This window comes from Taudactylus pleione, unplaced genomic scaffold (assembly GCF_031769625.1).
Source record: "Taudactylus pleione unplaced genomic scaffold, aTauple2 ptg000277l, whole genome shotgun sequence".
Lineage (NCBI taxonomy): Eukaryota > Metazoa > Chordata > Amphibia > Anura > Myobatrachidae > Taudactylus > Taudactylus pleione.
This window is the reverse complement of record NW_028284679.1, coordinates 2,711,751-2,736,633: the sequence shown is the minus strand read 5'-3', so window position 1 is coordinate 2,736,633 and position 24,883 is coordinate 2,711,751. Positions and strand designations below refer to the sequence as shown.

General features: G+C 43.1%; 1 protein-coding gene across 1 annotated transcript in view; it reads right to left on the bottom strand.

Annotated features, from left to right (window-relative positions):
* The window catches only part of LOC148513554 (adhesion G protein-coupled receptor F3-like), an 83,639-nt gene that overhangs the window by 23,905 nt on the left and 34,851 nt on the right, over positions 1-24,883 (bottom strand). Inside the window, exon 6 of the mRNA XM_088481739.1 lies at positions 23,205-23,345. Within this exon, the coding sequence (XP_088337865.1) occupies positions 23,205-23,345 (141 nt within the window). The remainder of the gene's footprint in view (positions 1-23,204; positions 23,346-24,883) is intronic.

Here is a 24,883-nt window from a genome sequence, read left to right as displayed (position 1 = left end):
GCCCTGAACCTATTTCCCTATTGTTTAACTATTTTTTCCCATTTTTTTTTTTTCACCTCAATTTTGAAATAAATTTTTTGGGGTGTCCCTATTTTTTTTTTTTTACTTTTTTTGACTCAGTTCTTTTTTAAATGTCAATCTCAGGGCTGCAGGCTATTTTTTTTAAGCCTGCACCCCTAAACCCCAATTCTGCACTTTTTTTCTACGCCTTTTCAATGGTGAAAAGTTATCACCGTTTTTTATCAAAGACTTGTCAAAACTGTGATAAGTCTTTGAAATTGAATACGGTGTAAAACTAAAACCAGTGATATTAACGCAAAAAACGATGTTATCGCACCCATATTGAATACCCCGAATAGTGTATTGTGTGTCATAATTCCAGCATATACAGGACCAGTGATCACAGTAACCCATTATATGTGTCATACATAGTGTATTGTGTGTCATAATTCCAGCACATACAGGACCAGCGATCACAGTAACCCATTATATGTGTCATACATAGTGTATTGTGTGTCATAATTCCAGCATAAACAGGACCAGTGATCACAGTAACCCATTATATGTGTCATACATAGTGTATTGTGTGTCATAATCCCAGCATATACAGGACCAGCGATCACAGTAACCTATTATATGTGTCATACATAGTGTATTGTGTGTCATAATTCCAGCATATACAGGACCAGCGATCACAGTAACCCATTATATGTGTCATACATAGTGTATTGTGTGTCATAATTCCAGCATATACAGGACCAGTGATCACAGTAACCCATTATATGCCTCATACATAGTGTATTGTGTGTCATAATTCCAGCATATACAGGACCAGCGATCACAGTAACCCATTATATGTGTCATACATAGTGTATTGTGTGTCATAATTCCAGCATATACAGGACCAGTGATCACAGTAACCCATTATATGTGTCATACATAGTGTATTGTGTGTCATATATCCAGCATATACAGGACTAGTGATCACAGTAACCATTATATGTGTCATACATAGTGTATTGTGTGTCATAATCCCAGCATATACAGGACCAGCGATCACAGTGACCCTTTATATGTGTCATATATAGTGTAGTGTGTGTCATAATTCCAGCATGTACAGGACCAGTGATCACAGTAACCCATTATATGTGTCATACATAGTGTATTGTGTGTCATAATTCCAGCATATACAGGACCAGTGATCACAGTAACCCATTATATGTGTCATACATAGTGTATTGTGTGTCATAATTCCAGCACATACAGGACCAGCGATCACAGTAACCCATTATATGTGTCATACATAGTGTATTGTGTGTCATAATTCCAGCATAAACAGGACCAGTGATCACAGTAACCCATTATATGTGTCATACATAGTGTATTGTGTGTCATAATCCCAGCATATACAGGACCAGCGATCACAGTAACCCATTATATGTGTCATACATAGTGTATTGTGTGTCATAATTCCAGCATATACAGGACCAGCGATCACAGTAACCCATTATATGTGTCATACATAGTGTATTGTGTGTCATAATTCCAGCATATACAGGACCAGTGATCACAGTAACCCATTATATGCCTCATACATAGTGTATTGTGTGTCATAATTCCAGCATATACAGGACCAGCGATCACAGTAACCCATTATATGTGTCATACATAGTGTATTGTGTGTCATAATTCCAGCATATACAGGACCAGTGATCACAGTAACCCATTATATGTGTCATACATAGTGTATTGTGTGTCATATATCCAGCATATACAGGACTAGTGATCACAGTAACCATTATATGTGTCATACATAGTGTATTGTGTGTCATAATCCCAGCATATACAGGACCAGCGATCACAGTGACCCTTTATATGTGTCATATATAGTGTAGTGTGTGTCATAATTCCAGCATGTACAGGACCAGTGATCACAGTAACCCATTATATGTGTCATACATAGTGTATTGTGTGTCATAATTCCAGCATATACAGGACCAGTGATCACAGTAACCCATTATATGTGTCATACATAGTGTATTGTGTGTCATAATTCCAGCACATACAGGACCAGCGATCACAGTAACCCATTATATGTGTCATACATAGTGTAGTGTGTGTCATAATTCCAGCATGTACAGGACCAGTGATCACAGTAACCCATTATATGTGTCATACATAGTGTATTGTGTGTCATAATTCCAGCATATACAGGACCAGTGATCACAGTAACCCATTATATGTGTCATACATAGTGTATTGTGTGTCATAATTCCAGCATATACAGGACCAGAGATCACAGTAACCCATTATATGTGTCATACATAGTGTATTGTGTGTCATAATTCAGCATATTCAGGACCAGCGATCACAGTAACCCATTATATGTGTCATACATAGTGTATTGTGTGTCATAATTCCAGCATATACAGGACCAGCGATCACAGTAAGCCATTATATGTGTCATACATAGTGTATTGTGTGTCATAATTCCAGCATATACAGGACCAGCGATCACAGTAACCCATTATATGCCTCATACATAGTGTATTGTGTGTAATAATTCCAGCATATACAGGACCAGTGATCACAGTAACCCATTATATGTGTCATACATAGTGTATTGTGTGTAATAATTCCAGCATATACAGGAGCAGTGATCACAGTAACCCATTATATGTGTCATACATAGTGTATTGTGTGTCATAATTCCAGCATATACAGGAGCAGTGATCACAGTAACCCATTATATGTGTCATACATAGTGTATTGTGTGTCATAATTCCAGCATATACAGGAGCAGTTATCACAGTAACCCATTATATGTGTCATACATAGTGTATTGTGTGTAATAATTCCAGCATATACAGGACCAGCGATCACAGTAAGCCATTATATGTGTCATACATAGTGTATTGTGTGTCATAATTCCAGCATATACAGGAGCAGTGATCACAGTAACCCATTATATGTGTCATACATAGTGTATTGTGTGTCATAATTCCAGCATATACAGGAGCAGTGATCACAGTAACCCATTATATGTGTCATACATAGTGTATTGTGTGTCATAATTCCAGCATATACAGGAGCAGTGATCACAGTAACCCATTATATGTGTCATACATAGTGTGTTGTGTGTCATAATTCCAGCATATACAGGAGCAGTGATCACAGTAACCCATTATATGTGTCATACATAGTGTATTGTGTGTCATAATTCCAGCATATACAGGACCAGTGATCACAGTAACCCATTATATGTGTCATACATAGTGTATTGTGTGTCATAATTCCAGCATATACAGGACCAGTGATCACAGTAACCCATTATATGTGTCATACATAGTGTATTGTGTGTCATAATTCCAGCATATACAGGAGCAGTGATCACAGTAACCATTATATGTGTCATACATAGTGTATTGTGTGTAATAATTCCAGCATATACAGGACCAGTGATCACAGTAACCCATTATATGTGTCATACATAGTGTATTGTGTGTCATAATTCCAGCATATACAGGACCAGTGATCACAGTAACCCATTATATGTGTCATACATAGTGTATTGTGTGTCATATATCCAGCATATACAGGACCAGCGATCACAGTAACCCATTATATGTGTCATACATAGTGTATTGTGTGTAATAATTCCAGCATATACAGGACCAGTGATCACAGTAACCCATTATATGTGTCATACATAGTGTATTGTGTGTAATAATTCCAGCATATACAGGACCAGTGATCACAGTAACCCATTATATGTGTCATACATAGTGTATTGTGTGTAATAATTCCAGCATATACAGGAGCAGTGATCACAGTAACCCATTATATGTGTCATACATAGTGTATTGTGTGTCATAATTCCAGCATATACAGGAGCAGTGATCACAGTAACCCATTATATGTGTCATACATAGTGTATTGTGTGTCATAATTCCAGCATATACAGGAGCAGTGATCACAGTAACCCATTATATGTGTCATACATAGTGTGTTGTGTGTCATAATTCCAGCATATACAGGAGCAGTGATCACAGTAACCCATTATATGTGTCATACATAGTGTATTGTGTGTCATAATTCCAGCATATACAGGACCAGTGATCACAGTAACCCATTATATGTGTCATACATAGTGTATTGTGTGTCATAATTCCAGCATATACAGGACCAGTGATCACAGTAACCCATTATATGTGTCATACATAGTGTATTGTGTGTCATAATTCCAGCATATACAGGAGCAGTGATCACAGTAACCATTATATGTGTCATACATAGTGTATTGTGTGTAATAATTCCAGCATATACAGGACCAGTGATCACAGTAACCCATTATATGTGTCATACATAGTGTATTGTGTGTCATAATTCCAGCATATACAGGACCAGTGATCACAGTAACCCATTATATGTGTCATACATAGTGTATTGTGTGTCATATATCCAGCATATACAGGACCAGCGATCACAGTAACCCATTATATGTGTCATACATAGTGTATTGTGTGTAATAATTCCAGCATATACAGGACCAGTGATCACAGTAACCCATTATATGTGTCATACATAGTGTATTGTGTGTAATAATTCCAGCATATACAGGACCAGTGATCACAGTAAGCCATTATATGTGTCATACATAGTGTATTGTGTGTAATAATTCCAGCATATACAGGACCAGTGATCACAGTAACCCATTATATGTGTCATATATAGTGTATTGTGTGTCATAATTCCAACATATACAGGACCAGTGATCACAGTAACCCATTATATGTGTCATACATAGTGTATTGTGTGTCATAATTCCAGCATATACAGGACCAGTGATCACAGTAACCCATTATATGTGTCATACATAGTGTATTGTGTGTCATAATTCCAGCATATACAGGAGCAGTGATCACAGTAACCATTATATGTGTCATACATAGTGTATTGTGTGTAATAATTCCAGCATATACAGGACCAGTGATCACAGTAACCCATTATATGTGTCATACATAGTGTATTGTGTGTCATAATTCCAGCATATACAGGACCAGTGATCACAGTAACCCATTATATGTGTCATACATAGTGTATTGTGTGTCATATATCCAGCATATACAGGACCAGCGATCACAGTAACCCATTATATGTGTCATACATAGTGTATTGTGTGTAATAATTCCAGCATATACAGGACCAGTGATCACAGTAACCATTATATGTGTCATACATAGTGTATTGTGTGTCATAATTCCAGCATATACAGGACCAGTGATCACAGTAAGCCATTATATGTGTCATACATAGTGTATTGTGTGTCATAATTCCAGCATATACAGGACCAGTGATCACAGTAAGCCATTATATGTGTCATACATAGTGTATTGTGTGTCATAATTCCAGCATATACAGGACTAGTGATCACAGTAACCCATTATATGTGTCATACATAGTGTATTGTGTGTCATAATTCCAGCATATACAGGACCAGTGATCACAGTAAGCCATTATATACGGCAGTAGGGCCATCCTACCTGAGCTGAATGTTTTTATTTTATATGTGAGCTCCATTCAAGAGGATTAGTGCAAGTCCGGGAGCCTGGGGGAGCAGCAGAAGAACCTAGCACTGCCCTGGACATATATGTACATATTGGGCTCTATAGTAGCACATCCCTAACAGTGAATGTTTTCCAGATCTCCTAGTTGGTGCACAGGTTATTTATTACTGGCTGATACATGTTAAAAGATCCACAGGTGGTGCTAATTATTTCATTTGTGATACTGAGAAGAACATGCAGCACTAGTAACATTGTATTACATTACTATTTCTATTGTGATCATGGAGTGGGCTGGGGAGGGGGGTTTCCAGGCAGACGGAAACCCCCCCTGGGTTTGCCTATGATCGATCAGTGGTTCACAAACTGGGTGCCGCGGCACCTTGGGGTGCCTCAAGTTCGTCTACCAGTACTAAATCAAAAGATTTTTATTCAGTGTGATAGGCAAAACCAGTGCTAATGACTGGCAATCAAATATGTGGACAAAAAGAAGTGCAGCCCTGTCAGCCACCACATAACTGTCCCTAAGGGTGACCCAATTTGCCATGTGTGGTGGATTGGCCTGTAAGTGAGTGAGGGAAACATCATTTGTCATCAAACAACATTCATCAAACTTGTGTCAGTAATCACACATCGTTATCATTGCTATTTACACTTCATCAGGAATCACTCATCACACTTCACATTTAGTAAGGCACTCACCACAAGGCACTTCTTATACATTGTCATCATCATCATCATCATCATCAATATCATCATCATCATCATCATCATCATTTATCACAAATCATCATAACACGTCAGTCAAAGCAAGTCACTCACCACAAGACACTTCTCATTCATCATCACCACTAATCACACGTCATCAACCATCACTCATCACATGACAGTCACATCGAGTCACTCACCACAAGGCACTTCTCATTTATCATCACCACTAATCACACTTCAACAACCATCACTCATCACACATCAGTCACAGCAAGTCACTCACCACAAGACACTTCTCATTCATCATCACCACTAATCACACATCATCAACCATCACTCATCACACGTCAGTCACGGCAAGTCACTCACCACAAGGCACTTCTCATTTATCATCTCCACTAATCACACATCATCAACCATCACTCATCACATGACAGTCACATCGAGTCACTCACCACAAGGCACTTCTCATTTATCATCACCACTAATCACACTTCAACAACCATCACTCATCACACATCAGTCACAGCAAGTCACTCACCACAAGACACTTCTCATTCATCATCACCACTAATCACACATCATCAACCATCACTCATCACACGTCAGTCACGGCAAGTCACTCACCACAAGGCACTTCTCATTTATCATCTCCACTAATCACACATCATCAACCATCACTCATCACATGACAGTCACATCGAGTCACTCACCACAAGGCACTTCTCATTTATCATCACCACTAATCACACTTCAACAACCATCACTCATCACACATCAGTCACAGCAAGTCACTCACCACAAGGCACTTCTCATTTATCATCACCACTAATCACACATCATCAACCATCACTCATCACACGACAGTCACATCAAGTCACTCACCACAAGGCACTTCTCATTTATCATCACCACTAATCACACATCATCAACCATCACTCATCACACGTCAGTCACAGCAAGTCACTCACCACAAGACACTTCTCATTGATCATCACCACTAATCACACGTAATCAACCATCACACGTCAGTCACAGCAAGTCACTCACCACAAGGCACTTCTCATTTATCATCACTCCACACGTCATCAACCATCACTCATCACACGTCAGCCATAGCAAGTCACTCACCACAAGGCACTTCACATTGATCATCACAACTAATCACATATCATCAACCATCACTCATCACACATCAGTCTCAGCAAGTCACTCACCACAAGGCACTTCTCATTCATCATCACCACTCATCACACATCACCAACCATCACTCATCACATGTCAGTCACAGCAAGTCACTCACCACAAGACACTTCTCATTCATCATCACCACTCATCACACGTCATCAACCATCACTCATCACACATCAGTCACAGCAAGTCACTCACCACAAGACACTTCTCATTCATCATCACCACTCATCACACATCACCAACCATCACTCATCACATGTCAGTCACAGCAAGTCACTCACCACAAGACACTTCTCATTCATCATCACCACTCATCACACGTCATCAACCATCACACATCAGTCACAGCAAGTCACTCACCAAAAGACACTTCTCATTCATCATCACCACTCATCACACATCACCAACCATCACTCATCACACGTCAGACACAGCAAGTCACTCACCACAAGACACTTCTCATTCATCATCACCACTCATCACACGACAGTCACATCGAGTCACTCACCACAAGGCACTTCTCATTTATCATCACCACTCATCACACATCATCAACCATCACTCATCACACATCAGTCACAGCAAGTCCCTCACCACTAGACACTTCTCATTCATCCTCACCACTCATCACACGTCATCAACCATCACTCATCACACGACAGTCACATCGAGTCACTCACCACAAGACACTTCTCATTTATCATCACCACTCATCACACATCACCAACCATCACTCATCACATGTCAGTCACAGCAAGTCACTCACCACAAGACACTTCTCATTCATGATCACCACTCATCACACGTCATCAACCATCACTCATCACACATCAGTCACAGCAAGTCACTCACCACAAGACACTTCTCATTCATCATCACCACTCATCACACATCACCAACCATCACTCATCACACATCAGTCACAGCAAGTCACTCACCACAAGACACTTCTCATTCATCATCACCGCTCATCACACATCATCAACCATCACACGTCAGTCACATCAAGTCACTCACCACAAGGCACTTCTGATACATCATCAACACTAATCACACATCATCAACCATCACTCATCACACGTCAGTCACAGCAAGTCAAACACCACAAGACACTTCTCATTGATCATCACCATTAATCACACGTCATCAACCATCACACGTCAGTCACAGCAAGTCACTCACCACAAAGCACTTCTCATTTATCATCACCACTCCACACGTCATCAACCATCACTCATCACATGTCAGCCATAGCAAGTCACTCACCACAAGACACTTCTAATTCATCATCACACAACATCAACCATCACTCATCTCAAGTCAGGCACAACAAGTCACTCACCACAAGGCACTTCTCATTCATCATAACCACTCTTCACACTTCATCAACCATCACTCATCACACGACAGTCACATCGAGTCACTCACCACAAGGCACTTCTCATTTATCATCACCACTAATCACACATCATCAACCATCACTCATCACACATCAGTCACAGCAAGTCACTCACCACAAGGCACTTCTCATTTATCATCACCACTAATCACACATCATCAACCATCACTCATCACACGACAGTCACATCGAGTCACTCACCACAAGGCACTTCTCATTTATCATCACCACTAATCACACATCATCAACCATCACTCATCACACGTCAGTCACAGCAAGTCACTCACCACAAGACACTTCTCATTGATCATCACAACTAATCACACGTAATCAACCATCACACATCAGTCACAGCAAGTCACTCACCACAAGGCACTTCTCATTTATCATCACCACTCCACACGTCATCAACCATCACTCATCACACGTCAGTCACAGCAAGTCACTCACCACAAGACACTTCTCATTCATCATCACCACTAATCACACATCATCAACCATCACTCATCAAACGACAGTCACATCGAGTCACTCACCACAAGGCACTTCTCATTTATCATCACCACTCCACACGTCATCAACCATCACTCATCACACGTCAGTCACAGCAAGTCACTCACCACAAGACACTTCTCATTCATCATCACCACTAATCACACATCATCAACCATCACTCATCACACGTCAGTCACGGCAAGTCACTCACCACAAGGCACTTCTAATTTATCATCACCACTAATCACACATCATCAACCATCACTCATCACACGACAGTCACATCGAGTCACTCACCACAAGGCACTTCTCATTTATCATCACCACTAATCACAGATCATCAACCATCACTCATCACACATCAGTCACAGTAAGTCACTCACCACAAGGCACTTCTCATTTATCATCACCACTAATCACACATCATCAACCATCACTCATCACACGACAGTCACATCAAGTCACTCACCACAAGGCACTTCTCATTTATCATCACCACTAATCACACATCATCAACCATCACTCATCACACGTCAGTCACAGCAAGTCACTCACCACAAGGCACTTCTCATTTATCATCACCACTAATCACACATCATCAACCATCACTCCTCACACGTCAGTCACAGCAAGTCACTCACCACAAGACACTTCTCATTGATCATCACCACTAATCACACGTCATCAACCATCACTCATCACACATCAGTCACAGCAAGTCAATCACCACAAGACACTTCTCATTTATCATCACCACTTACCACACGTCATCAACCATCACTCATCACACGACAGTCACATCGAGTCACTCACCACAAGGCACTTCTCATTTATCATCACCACTAATCACACATCATCAACCATCACTCATCACACATCAGTCACAGCAAGTCACTCACCACAAGACACTTTTCATTCATCATCACCACTCATCACACATCACTAACCATCACTCATCACACGTCAGTCACGGCAAGTCACTCACCACAAGGCACTTCTCATTTATCATCACCACTAATCACACATCATCAACCATCACACGTCAGTCACAGCAAGTCACTCACCACAAGGCACTTCTCATTTATCATCAACACTCCACACGTCATCAACCATCAGTCATCACACGTCAGCCATAGCAAGTCACTCACCACAAGGCACTTCTCATTTATCATCACCACTAATCACACATCATCAACCATCACTCATCACACGACAGTCACATCGAGTCACTCACCACAAGACATTTCACATTGATCATCACAACTAATCACATATCATCAACCATCACTCTTCACACATCAGTCTCAGCAAGTCACTCACCAGAAGGCACTTCTCATTCATCATCACCACTAATCACACGTCATCAACCATCACACGTCAGTCACAGCAAGTCACTCACCACAAGACACTTCTCATTCATCATCACCACTCATCACACATCACCAACCATCACTCATCACATGTCAGTCACAGCAAGTCACTCACCACAAGACACTTCTCATTCATCATCACCACTCATCACACGTCATCAACCATCACTCATCACACATCAGTCACAGCAAGTCACTCACCACAAGACACTTCTCATTCATCATCACCACTCATCACACATCACCAACCATCACTCATCACATGTCAGTCACAGCAAGTCACTCACCACAAGACACTTCTCATTCATCATCACCACTCATCACATGACAGTCACATCGAGTCACTCACCACAAGGCACTTCTCATTTATCATCACCACTCATCACACATCATCAACCATCACTCATCACACATCAGTCACAGCAAGTCCCTCACCACAAGACACTTCTCATTCATCATCACCACTCATCACACGTCATCAACCATCACTCATCACACGACAGACACATCGAGTCACTAACCACAAGACACTTCTCATTTATCATCACCACTCATCACACATCACCAACCATCACTCATCACATGTCAGTCACAGCAAGTCACTCACCACAAGACACTTCTCATTCATCATCACCACTCATCACACACCACCAACCATCACTCATCACACATCAGTCACAGCAAGTCACTCACCACAAGACACTTCTCATTCATCATCACCACTCATCACACATCATCAACCATCACACGTCAGTCACATCAAGTCACTCACCACAAGGCACTTCTGATACATCATCAACACTAATCACACATCATCAACCATCACACGTCAGTCACAGCAAGTCACTCACCACAAGGCACTTCTCATTTATCATCACCACTAATCACACATCATCAACCATCACTCATCACACGTCAGTCACAGCAAGTCAAACACCACAAGACACTTCTCATTGATCATCACCATTAATCACACGTCATCAACCATCACACGTCAGTCACAGCAAGTCACTCACCACAAAGCACTTCTCATTTATCATCACCACTCCACACGTCATCAACCATCACTCATCACACGTCAGCCATAGCAAGTCACTCACCACAAGACACTTCTAATTCATCATCACACATCATCAAACATCACTCATCACAAGTCAGGTACAACAAGTCACTCACCACAAGGCACTTCTCATTCATCATCACCACTCTTCACACTTCATCAACCATCACTCATCACACGTCATTCACAGTAAGTAACTCACCACAAGACACTTCTCATTCATCATCACCACTAATCACACATCATCAACCATCACTCATCACACGACAGTCACATCGAGTCACTCACTACAAGGCACTTCTCATTTATCATCACCACTAATCACACATCATCAACCATCACTCATCACACATCAGTCACAGCAAGTCACTCACCACAAGGCACTTCTCATTTATCATCAACACTAATCACACATCATCAACCATCACTCATCACACGACAGTCACATCGAGTCACTCACCACAAGGCACTTCTCATTTATCATCACCACTAATCACACATCATCAACCATCACTCATCACACATCAGTCACAGCAAGTCACTCACCACAAGGCACTTCTCATTTATCATCACCACTAATCACACATCATCAACCATCACTCATCACACGACAGTCACATCGAGTCACTCACCACAAGGCACTTCTCATTTATCATCACCACTAATCACACATCATCAACCATCACTCATCACACGTCAGTCACAGCAAGTCACTCACCACAAGACACTTCTCATTGATCATCACAACTAATCACACGTAATCAACCATCACACATCAGTCACAGCAAGTCACTCACCACAAGGCACTTCTCATTTATCATCACCACTCCACACGTCATCAACCATCACTCATCACACGTCAGTCACAGCAAGTCACTCACCACAAGACACTTCTCATTCATCATCACCACTAATCACACATCATCAACCATCACTCATCAAACGACAGTCACATCGAGTCACTCACCACAAGGCACTTCTCATTTATCATCACCACTCCACACGTCATCAACCATCACTCATCACACGTCAGTCACAGCAAGTCATTCACCACAAGACACTTCTCATTCATCATCACCACTAATCACACATCATCAACCATCACTCATCACACGTCAGTCACGGCAAGTCACTCACCACAAGGCACTTCTAATTTATCATCACCACTAATCACACATCATCAACCATCACTCATCACACGACAGTCACATCGAGTCACTCACCACAAGGCACTTCTCATTTATCATCACCACTAATCACAGATCATCAACCATCACTCATCACACATCAGTCACAGTAAGTCACTCACCACAAGGCACTTCTCATTTATCATCACCACTAATCACACATCATCAACCATCACTCATCACACGACAGTCACATCAAGTCACTCACCACAAGGCACTTCTCATTTATCATCACCACTAATCACACATCATCAACCATCACTCATCACACGTCAGTCACAGCAAGTCACTCACCACAAGGCACTTCTCATTTATCATCACCACTAATCACACATCATCAACCATCACTCCTCACACGTCAGTCACAGCAAGTCACTCACCACAAGACACTTCTCATTGATCATCACCACTAATCACACGTCATCAACCATCACTCATCACACATCAGTCACAGCAAGTCAATCACCACAAGACACTTCTCATTTATCATCACCACTTACCACACTTCATCAACCATCACTCATCACACATCAGTCACAGCAAGTCACTCACCACAAGGCACTTCTCATTTATCATCACCACTAATAACACATCATCAACCATCACTCATCACACATCAGTCACAGCAAGTCACTCACCACAAGGCACGTCTCATTTTTCATCACCACTAATCACACATCATCAACCATCACTCATCACACGACAGTCACATCGAGTCACTCACCACAAGGCACTTCTCATTTATCATCACCACTAATCACACATCATCAACCATCACTCATCACACATCAGTCACAGCAAGTCACTCACCACAAGGCACTTCTCATTTATCATCACCACTAATCACACATCATCAACCATCACTCATCACACGACAGTCACATCGAGTCACTCACCACAAGGCACTTCTCATTTATCATCACCACTAATCACACATCATCAACCATCACTCATCACACATCAGTCACAGCAAGTCACTCACCACAAGACACTTTTCATTCATCATCACCACTCATCACACATCATTAACCATCACTCATCACACGTCAGTCACGGCAAGTCACTCACCACAAGGCACTTCTCATTTATCATCACCACTAATCACACATCATCAACCATCACACGTCAGTCACAGCAAGTCACTCACCACAAGGCACTTCTCATTTATCATCAACACTCCACACGTCATCAACCATCAGTCATCACACGTCAGCCATAGCAAGTCACTCACCACAAGGCACTTCTCATTTATCATCACCACTAATCACACATCATCAACCATCACTCATCACACGACAGTCACATCGAGTCACTCACCACAAGACATTTCACATTGATCATCACAACTAATCACATATCATCAACCATCACTCTTCACACATCAGTCTCAGCAAGTCACTCACCACAAGGCACTTCTCATTCATCCTCACCACTAATCACACGTCATCAACCATCACACGTCAGTCACAGCAAGTCACTCACCACAAGACACTTCTCATTCATCATCACCACTCATCACACATCACCAACCATCACTCATCACATGTCAGTCACAGCAAGTCACTCACCACAAGACACTTCTCATTCATCATCACCACTCATCACACGTCATCAACCATCACTCATCACACATCAGTCACAGCAAGTCACTCACCACAAGACACTTCTCATTCATCATCACCACTCATCACACATCACCAACCATCACTCATCACATGTCAGTCACAGCAAGTCACTCACCACAAGACACTTCTCATTCATCATCACCACTCATCACATGACAGTCACATCGAGTCACTCACCACAAGGCACTTCTCATTTATCATCACCACTCATCACACATCATCAACCATCACTCATCACACATCAGTCACAGCAAGTCCCTCACCACAAGACACTTCTCATTCATCATCACCACTCATCACACGTCATCAACCATCTCTCATCACACGACAGACACATCGAGTCACTAACCACAAGACACTTCTCATTTATCATCACCACTCATCACACATCACCAACCATCACTCATCACATGTCAGTCACAGCAAGTCACTCACCACAAGACACTTCTCATTCATCATCACCACTCATCACACGTCATCAACCATCACTCATCACACATCAGTCACAGCAAGTCACTCACCACAAGACACTTCTCATTCATCATCACCACTCATCACACACCACCAACCATCACTCATCACACATCAGTCACAGCAAGTCACTCACCACAAGACACTTCTCATTCATCATCACCACTCATCACACATCATCAACCATCACACGTCAGTCACATCAAGTCACTCACCACAAGGCACTTCTGATACATCATCAACACTAATCACACATCATCAACCATCACACGTCAGTCACAGCAAGTCACTCACCACAAGGCACTTCTCATTTATCATCACCACTAATCACACATCATCAACCATCACTCATCACACGTCAGTCACAGCAAGTCAAACACCACAAGACACTTCTCATTGATCATCACCATTAATCACACGTCATCAACCATCACACGTCAGTCACAGCAAGTCACTCACCACAAAGCACTTCTCATTTATCATCACCACTCCACACGTCATCAACCATCACTCATCACACGTCAGCCATAGCAAGTCACTCACCACAAGACACTTCTAATTCATCATCACACATCATCAAACATCACTCATCACAAGTCAGGTACAACAAGTCACTCACCACAAGGCACTTCTCATTCATCATCACCACTCTTCACACTTCATCAACCATCACTCATCACACGTCAGTCACAGTAAGTAACTCACCACAAGACACTTCTCATTCATCATCACCACTAATCACACATCATCAACCATCACTCATCACACGACAGTCACATCGAGTCACTCACCACAAGGCACTTCTCATTTATCATCACCACTAATCACACATCATCAACCATCACTCATCACACATCAGTCACAGCAAGTCACTCACCACAAGGCACTTCTCATTTATCATCACCACTAATCACACATCATCAACCATCACTCATCACACGACAGTCACATCGAGTCACTCACCACAAGGCACTTCTCATTTATCATCACCACTAATCACACATCATCAACCATCACTCATCAGACGTCAGTTACAGCAAGTCACTCACCACAAGGCACTTCTCATTTATCATCACCACTAATCACACATCATCAACAATCACTCATCACACGTCAGTCACAGCAAGTCACTCACCACAAGACACTTCTCATTGATCATCACCACTAATCACACGTAATCAACCATCACACATCAGTCACAGCAAGTCACTCACCACAAGGCACTTCTCATTTATCATCACCACTCCACACGTCATCAACCATCACTCATCACACGTCAGCCATAGCAAGTCACTCACCACAAGGCACTTCTCATTTATCATCACCACTAATCATACATCATCAACCATCACTCATCACACGTCAGTCACAGCAAGTCACTCACCACAAGACACTTCTCATTGATCATCACCACTAATCACACGTCATCAACCATCACACGTCAGTCACAGCAAGTCACTCACCACAAGGCACTTCTCATTTATCATCACCACTTACCACACGTCATCAACCATCACTCATCACACATCAGTCACAGCAAGTCACTCACCACAAGGCACTTCTCATTTATCATCACCACTAATAACACATCATCAACCATCACTCATCACACATCAGTCACAGCAAGTCACTCACCACAAGGCACTTCTCATTTATCATCACCACTAATCACACATCATCAACCATCACTCATCACACGACAGTCACATCGAGTCACTCACCACAAGACACTTCACATTGATCATCACAACTAATCACATATCATCAACCATCACTCTTCACACATCAGTCTCAGCAAGTCACTCACCACAAGGCACTTCTCATTCATCATCACCACTAATCACACGTCATCAACCATCACACGTCAGTCACAGCAAGTCACTCACCACAAGACACTTCTCATTCATCATCACCACTCATCACACATCACCAACCATCACTCATCACATGTCAGTCACAGCAAGTCACTCACCACAAGACACTTCTCATTCATCATCACCACTCATCACACGTCATCAACCATCACTCATCACACATCAGTCACAGCAAGTCACTCACCACAAGACACTTCTCATTCATCATCACCACTCATCACACATCACCAACCATCACTCATCACATGTCAGTCACAGCAATTCACTCACCACAAGACACTTCTCATTCATCATCACCACTCATCACACATCACCAACCATCACTCATCACACGTCAGTCACAGCAAGTCACTCACCACAAGGCACTTCTTATTTATCATCACCACTAATCACACATCATCAACCATCACTCATCACACGTCAGTCACAGCAAGTCACTCACCACAAGACACTTCTCATTGATCATCACCACTAATCACACGTAATCAACCATCACACATCAGTCACAGCAAGTCACTCACCACAAGGCACTTCTCATTTATCATCACCACTCCACACGTCATCAACCATCACTCATCACACGTCAGCCATAGCAAGTCACTCACCACAAGGCACTTCTCATTTATCATCACCACTAATCATACATCATCAACCATCACTCATCACACGTCAGTCACAGCAAGTCACTCACCACAAGACACTTCTCATTGATCATCACCACTAATTACACGTCATCAACCATCACACGTCAGTCACAGCAAGTCACTCACCACAAGGCACTTCTCATTTATCATCACCACTAATAACACATCATCAACCATCACTCATCACACATCAGTCACAGCAAGTCACTCACCACAAGGCACTTCTCATTTATCATCACCACTAATAACACATCATCAACCATCACTCATCACACATCAGTCACAGCAAGTCACTCACCACAAGGCACTTCTCATTTATCATCACCACTAATCACACATCATCAACCATCACTCATCACACGACAGTCACATTGAGTCACTCACCACAAGGCACTTCTCATTTATCATCACCACTAATCACACATCATCAACCATCACTCATCACACATCAGTCACAGCAAGTCACTCACCACAAGGCACTTCTCATTTATCATCACCACTAATCACACATCATCAACCATCACTCATCACACGACAGTCACATCGAGTCACTCACCACTAGGCACTTCTCATTTATCATCACCACTAATCACACATCATCAACCATCACTCATCACACATCAGTCACAGCAAGTCACTCACCACAAGACACTTCTCATTCATCATCACCACTCATCACACATCATCAACCATCACTCATCACACGTCAGTCACGGCAAGTCACTCACCACAAGGCACTTCTCATTTATCATCACCACTAATCACACATCATCAACCATCACACGTCAGTCACAGCAAGTCACTCACCACAAGGCACTTCTCATTTATCATCAACACTCCACACGTCATCAACCATCAGTCATCACACGTCAGCCATAGCAAGTCACTCACCACAAGGCACTTCTCATTTATCATCACCACTAATCACACATCATCAACCATCACTCATCACACGACAGTCACATCGAGTCACTCACCACAAGACACTTCACATTGATCATCACAACTAATCACATATCATCAACCATCACTCTTCACACATCAGTCTCAGCAAGTCACTCACCACAAGGCACTTCTCATTCATCATCACCACTAATCACACGTCATCAACCATCACACGTCAGTCACAGCAAGTCACTCACCACAAGACACTTCTCATTCATCATCACCACTCATCACACATCACCAACCATCACTCATCACATGTCAGTCACAGCAAGTCACTCACCACAAGACACTTCTCATTCATCATCACCACTCATCACACGTCATCAACCATCACTCATCACACATCAGTCACAGCAAGTCACTCACCACAAGACACTTCTCATTCATCATCACCACTCATCACACATCACCAACCATCACTCATCACATGTCAGTCACAGCAAGTCACTCACCACAAGACACTTCTCATTCATCATCACCACTCATCACACGTCATCAACCATCACACATCAGTCACAGCAATTCACTCACCACAAGACACTTCTCATTCATCATCACCACTCATCACACATCACCAACCATCACTCATCACACGTCAGTCACAGCAAGTCACTCACCACAAGACACTTCTCATTCATCATCACAACTCATCACATGACAGTCACATCGAGTCACTCACCACAAGGCACTTCTCATTTATCATCACCACTCATCACACATCATCAACCATCACTCATCACACATCAGTCACAGCAAGTCCCTCACCACAAGACACTTCTCATTCATCATCACCACTCATCACACGTCATCAACCATCACTCATCACACGACAGTCACATCGAGTCACTCACCACAAGACACTTCTCATTTATCATCACCACTCATCACACATCACCAACCATCACTCATCACATGTCAGTCACAGCAAGTCACTCACCACAAGACACTTCTCATTCATCATCTCCACTCATCACACGTCATCAACCATCACTCATCACACATCAGTCACAGCAAGTCACTCACCACAAGACACTTCTCATTCATCATCACCACTCATCACACACCACCAACCATCACTCATCACACATCAGTCACAGCAAGTCACTCACCACAAGACACTTCTCATTCATCATCACCACTCATCACACATCATCAACCATCACACGTCAGTCACATCAAGTCACTCACCACAAGACACTTCTGATACATCATCAACACTAATCACACATCATCAACCATCACACGTCAGTCACAGCAAGTCACTCACCACAAGGCACTTCTCATTTATCATCACCACTAATCACACATCATCAACCATTACTCATCACACGTCAGTCACAGCAAGTCAAACACCACAAGACACTTCTCATTGATCATCACCATTAATCACACATCATCAACCATCACACGTCGGTCACAGCAAGTCACTCACCACAAAGCACTTCTCATTTATCATCACCACTCCACACGTCATCAACCATCACTCATCACACGTCAGCCATAGCAAGTCACTCACCACAAGACACTTCTAATTCATCATCACACATCATCAAACATCACTCATCACAAGTCAGGTACAACAAGTCACTCACCACAAGGCACTTCTCATTCATCATCACCACTCTTCACACTTCATCAACCATCACTCATCACATGTCAGTCACAGTAAGTAACTCACCACAAGACACTTCTCATTCATCATCACCACTAATCACACATCATCAACCATCACTCATCACACGACAGTCACATCGAGTCACTCACCACAAGGCACTTCTCATTTATCATCACCACTAATCACACATCATCAACCATCACTCATCACACATCAGTCACAGCAAGTCACTCACCACAAGGCACTTCTCATTTATCATCACCACTAATCACACATCATCAACCATCACTCATCACACGACAGTCACATCGAGTCACTCACCACAAGGCACTTCTCATTTATCTTCACCACTAATCACACATCATCAACCATCACTCATCACACGTCAGTTACAGCAAGTCACTCACCACAAGGCACTTCTCATTTATCATCACCACTAATCACACATCATCAACCATCACTCATCACACGTCAGTCACAGCAAGTCACTCACCACAAGACACTTCTCATTGATCATCACCACTAATCACACGTAATCAACCATCACACATCAGTCACAGCAAGTCACTCACCACAAGGCACTTCTCATTTATCATCACCACTCCACACGTCATCAACCATCACTCATCACACGTCAGCCATAGCAAGTCACTCACCACAAGGCACTTCTCATTTATCATCACCACTAATCATACATCATCAACCATCACTCATCACACGTCAGTCACAGCAAGTCACTCACCACAAGACACTTCTCATTGATCATCACCACTAATCACACGTCATCAACCATCACACGTCTGTCACAGCAAGTCACTCACCACAAGGCACTTCTCATTTATCATCACCACTCATCACACATCATCAACCATCACTCATCACACGTCATTCACAGCAAGTCACTCACCACTAGACACTTCACATTTATCATCACAACTAATCACATATCATCAACCATCACTCATCACACATCAGTCTCAGCAAGTCACTCACCACAAGACACTTCTCATTTATCATCACCACTATTCACACATCATCAACCATCACTCATCACACATCATCAACCATCACTCATCACACGTCAGTCACAGCAAGTCACTCACCACTAGACACTTCACATTTATCATCACAACTAATCACATATCATCAACCATCACTCATCACACATCAGTCACATCGAGTCACTCACCACAAGGCACTTCTCATTTATCATCACCACTAATCACACATCATCAACCATCACTCATCACACATCAGTCACAGCAAGTCACTCACCACAAGGCACTTCTCATTTATCATCACCACTAATCACACATCATCAACCATCACTCATCACACATCAGTCACAGCAAGTCACTCACCACAACACACTTCTCATTCATCATCACCACTCATCTCACATCACCTACCATCACTCATCACGTCTGTCACAGCAAGTCACTCACCACAAGACACTTCTCATTCATTATCACCACTCATCACACGTCATCAACCATCACTCATCACACAACAGTCACATCGAGTCACTCACCACAAGGCACTTCTCATTTATCATCACCACTCATCACACGACAGTCACATCGAGTCACTCACCACAAGACACTTCTCATTTATCATCACCACTCATCACATATCATCAACCATCACTCATCACACATCAGTCACAGCAAGTCACTCACCACAAGACACTTCTCATTCATCATCACCACTCATCACACGTCATCAACCATCACTCATCACACATCAGTCACAGCAAGTCACTCACCACAAGACACTTCTCATTCATCATCACCACTCATCACACATCACCAACCATCACTCATCACACATCAGTCACAGCAAGTCACTCACCACAAGACACTTCTCATTCATCATCACCACTCATCACACATCATCAACCATCACACGACAGTCACATCAAGTCACTCACCACAAGGCACTTCTGATACATCATCAACACTAATCACACATCATCAACCATCACACGTCAGTCACAGCAAGTCACTCACCACAAGGCACTTCTCATTTATCATCACCACTCCACACGTCATCAACCATCACTCATCACACGTCAGTCACAGCAAGTCACTCACCACAAGGCACTTCTCATTGATCATCACCACTCCACACGTCATCAACTATCACTCATCACACGTCAGCCATATCAAGTCACTCACCACAAGACACTTCTAATTTATCAACACCACTCCACACATCATCAGCCATCACTCATCACACATCAGCCACAGCAAGTCACTCACCACATGGCAATTCTCATACACAACACTATTAGAATCCCTGTGCCGGCATCCCAAAAGTAAGTAGCAGGGTTAGGATGAGGCTTAGGCACTAGGGGGAGGGTTAGGTTTAGGCACCGGGGAGGGAGAGGTTAGGTTTAGGCACTAGGTGTAGTTTAGGTTTAGACACTGGAGAGGGAGAGTTAGAATATCAACCAACAGGTGTCGGTATCCTAATCCTGTCGGCATGCCAGCATTGGGATTTTGTCCACTGGTATCGTATACACGTCTTATGACAAATACCTTGTGGTGAGTGACTTGCTGTGACTGACGTGATGAGTGATGGTTGACAATGATGATGATTTGTGATGGGATAGGGGATGCCAGTAGTTAGAATACCGACGCCAGAATCCCAACACTTGTCAGAATCCCGGCGCTGGCATCCCGTGGACCGGCATCCCAAAGGTAAGTAGCAGGGTTAGGGGGAGGGTTTGAGTATAGGGTTAGGGACCGGGCAGGTGAGGTTAGGTTTAGGCACCAGGGAGGGAGGGTTAGAATACCTACCGACAGTTGTCAGTATCCTAACCCTGTTGGGATGCCGGTGTTGGGATTATGACTGCCGGGATCCCCAGCTTCGGCATCCTGTACCTATCCCTGGAGTTCCACCAACACTGACCCACTCGAGAGGCCTAGATACAGTATGCGCCCAGGAAGTTGTGGAAGGGACACGCTGGCTGCACGTGAATTTACCAAAGTCACCGCGCTTTAGTCTTTCCAAGGATTCCATGAGAAAGATGACCCTGCACTCACCCCGAATAACAGCAACATGGACCCCAGATTCAACCGTTTTATTCATCCTATCCTGGAATAGACATCTGTAGTGCGTGTCCTCCTCTGGGATCCTCTCTATGGAGAGCGAGTAACATTGCTGCCCTCCTCTTTCCACGGCATCTGCATAGACAGCGCAAAGTTCAGCTTTAGATTATTTCCAAAGATTGTCCCATCAGTGTCAGTAAGAATAGAGAGTAACATTTATGGAGCGAACACATCATCGCCTTTTATTAAACGCTATAATATTATTTATCACACTTGCACGCTCCTTGCGGTGTGACCAATGGGCGAGCTTAATCCATCCAGTATTGTGCGCTATGTGTAATGTAAGTATGGTGTCAACATTGGAAATTATAGCAAACAAACTCCATCACCCTGTAATGCCCGCATGTGCCACGGAGGGTACAGAAGATGCCCAGTGCTGTGTATCTATTCAGTTCTAGTATAACACTTGCAGGGCACAATTATTATCCATTGTTTTAGAAAATAATATTTATAAGACATTAATGTGACACAGTATGACGCACCCTAGGACCACATGCAGACCTTCTATAACCCTTAATCTTAATACATCGGTTCCTCCATTATTAGTGTGAAACTCAAATTCTTCCAGGGTTCCACTGCACAAAAGGAGGGATCAAACAGGAGTGAGGAGTAATGTCTAGTAATGTAATGGCTGTCTATATTACACACTGGGTGCCAGTGGAGTAAGTTCATCCCAGACGCCCGGGGACAAGTTATAATTTGGTGCCCCCCGTCACAGTCACTGACACTGTAATGTAGCACTTCATATGCAGACAGGCTATAGATAGACGAAGGCAGCAGGTGATGGTCTAACGTGGAGCTCTCCACTAGTGTTTGGTGGCTTCTCAGGTGCCAGGAAGGGGTGCCATGTATTGGGCGGCCGTGATGGTACACTCCGGGTACATAGTTACAGCCCCAAGAGGGGTGAATATGTTGTGGACAATGGATGAGGTGCCCCTTCAGAGCTGGAGCCCGGCGGCAGGTGCCACCATTGTCTCCCATAGTTCTGCCCCTGCTGGGTGCACAGACGCGCTACGGCCGGCCGCTTGTGGTAACAGTAATAGAAGCATCGTAAAGGTAAGGGAAGCTGAGCAGGATCTGTGCCCCGATCAGCCTCTTCCATCTGGAAGCTTACAGACTGCTCCTGGGGCTGCATCCACCCAGCGCCCACCTGTGGGCGTCCTCCTTCCTTCCCTCTGAGTCTCTGCGCTGCTGCTGATAGCCCATCTGCTGTTGGGGGGTGAGCCGGTCTGAGCACCAGACACACCGCTGCCTTTGGGATCTGCCTGATCAGCATTTCCAGGGAGACTTCTGTATCTGAAACTTACCCAGAAAACTTTGCTGGGAACATCAGACCATGCACAGAGGAGCAGACACCTGGGGGAGCGATCAGGAGCACCAGGGGTGCTGTCTCCTTATCACTGAATAAAGTGAATAATCACTCGGCGTCCACGGGTAGGCACCGCTAGTCATATTATATTTTGGAATAAGATAGGACTCAGCATATTATTCTTAGCACCATATATGACTATTATTTGTGTTTGCCACCAGCTATTCCTTTTGTTTTTTTTTTGTTGCGGCCTCTTGGCCGCTCGCATAGCTGTGGGTTACCACCCACAGCTTATGCGAGTGGC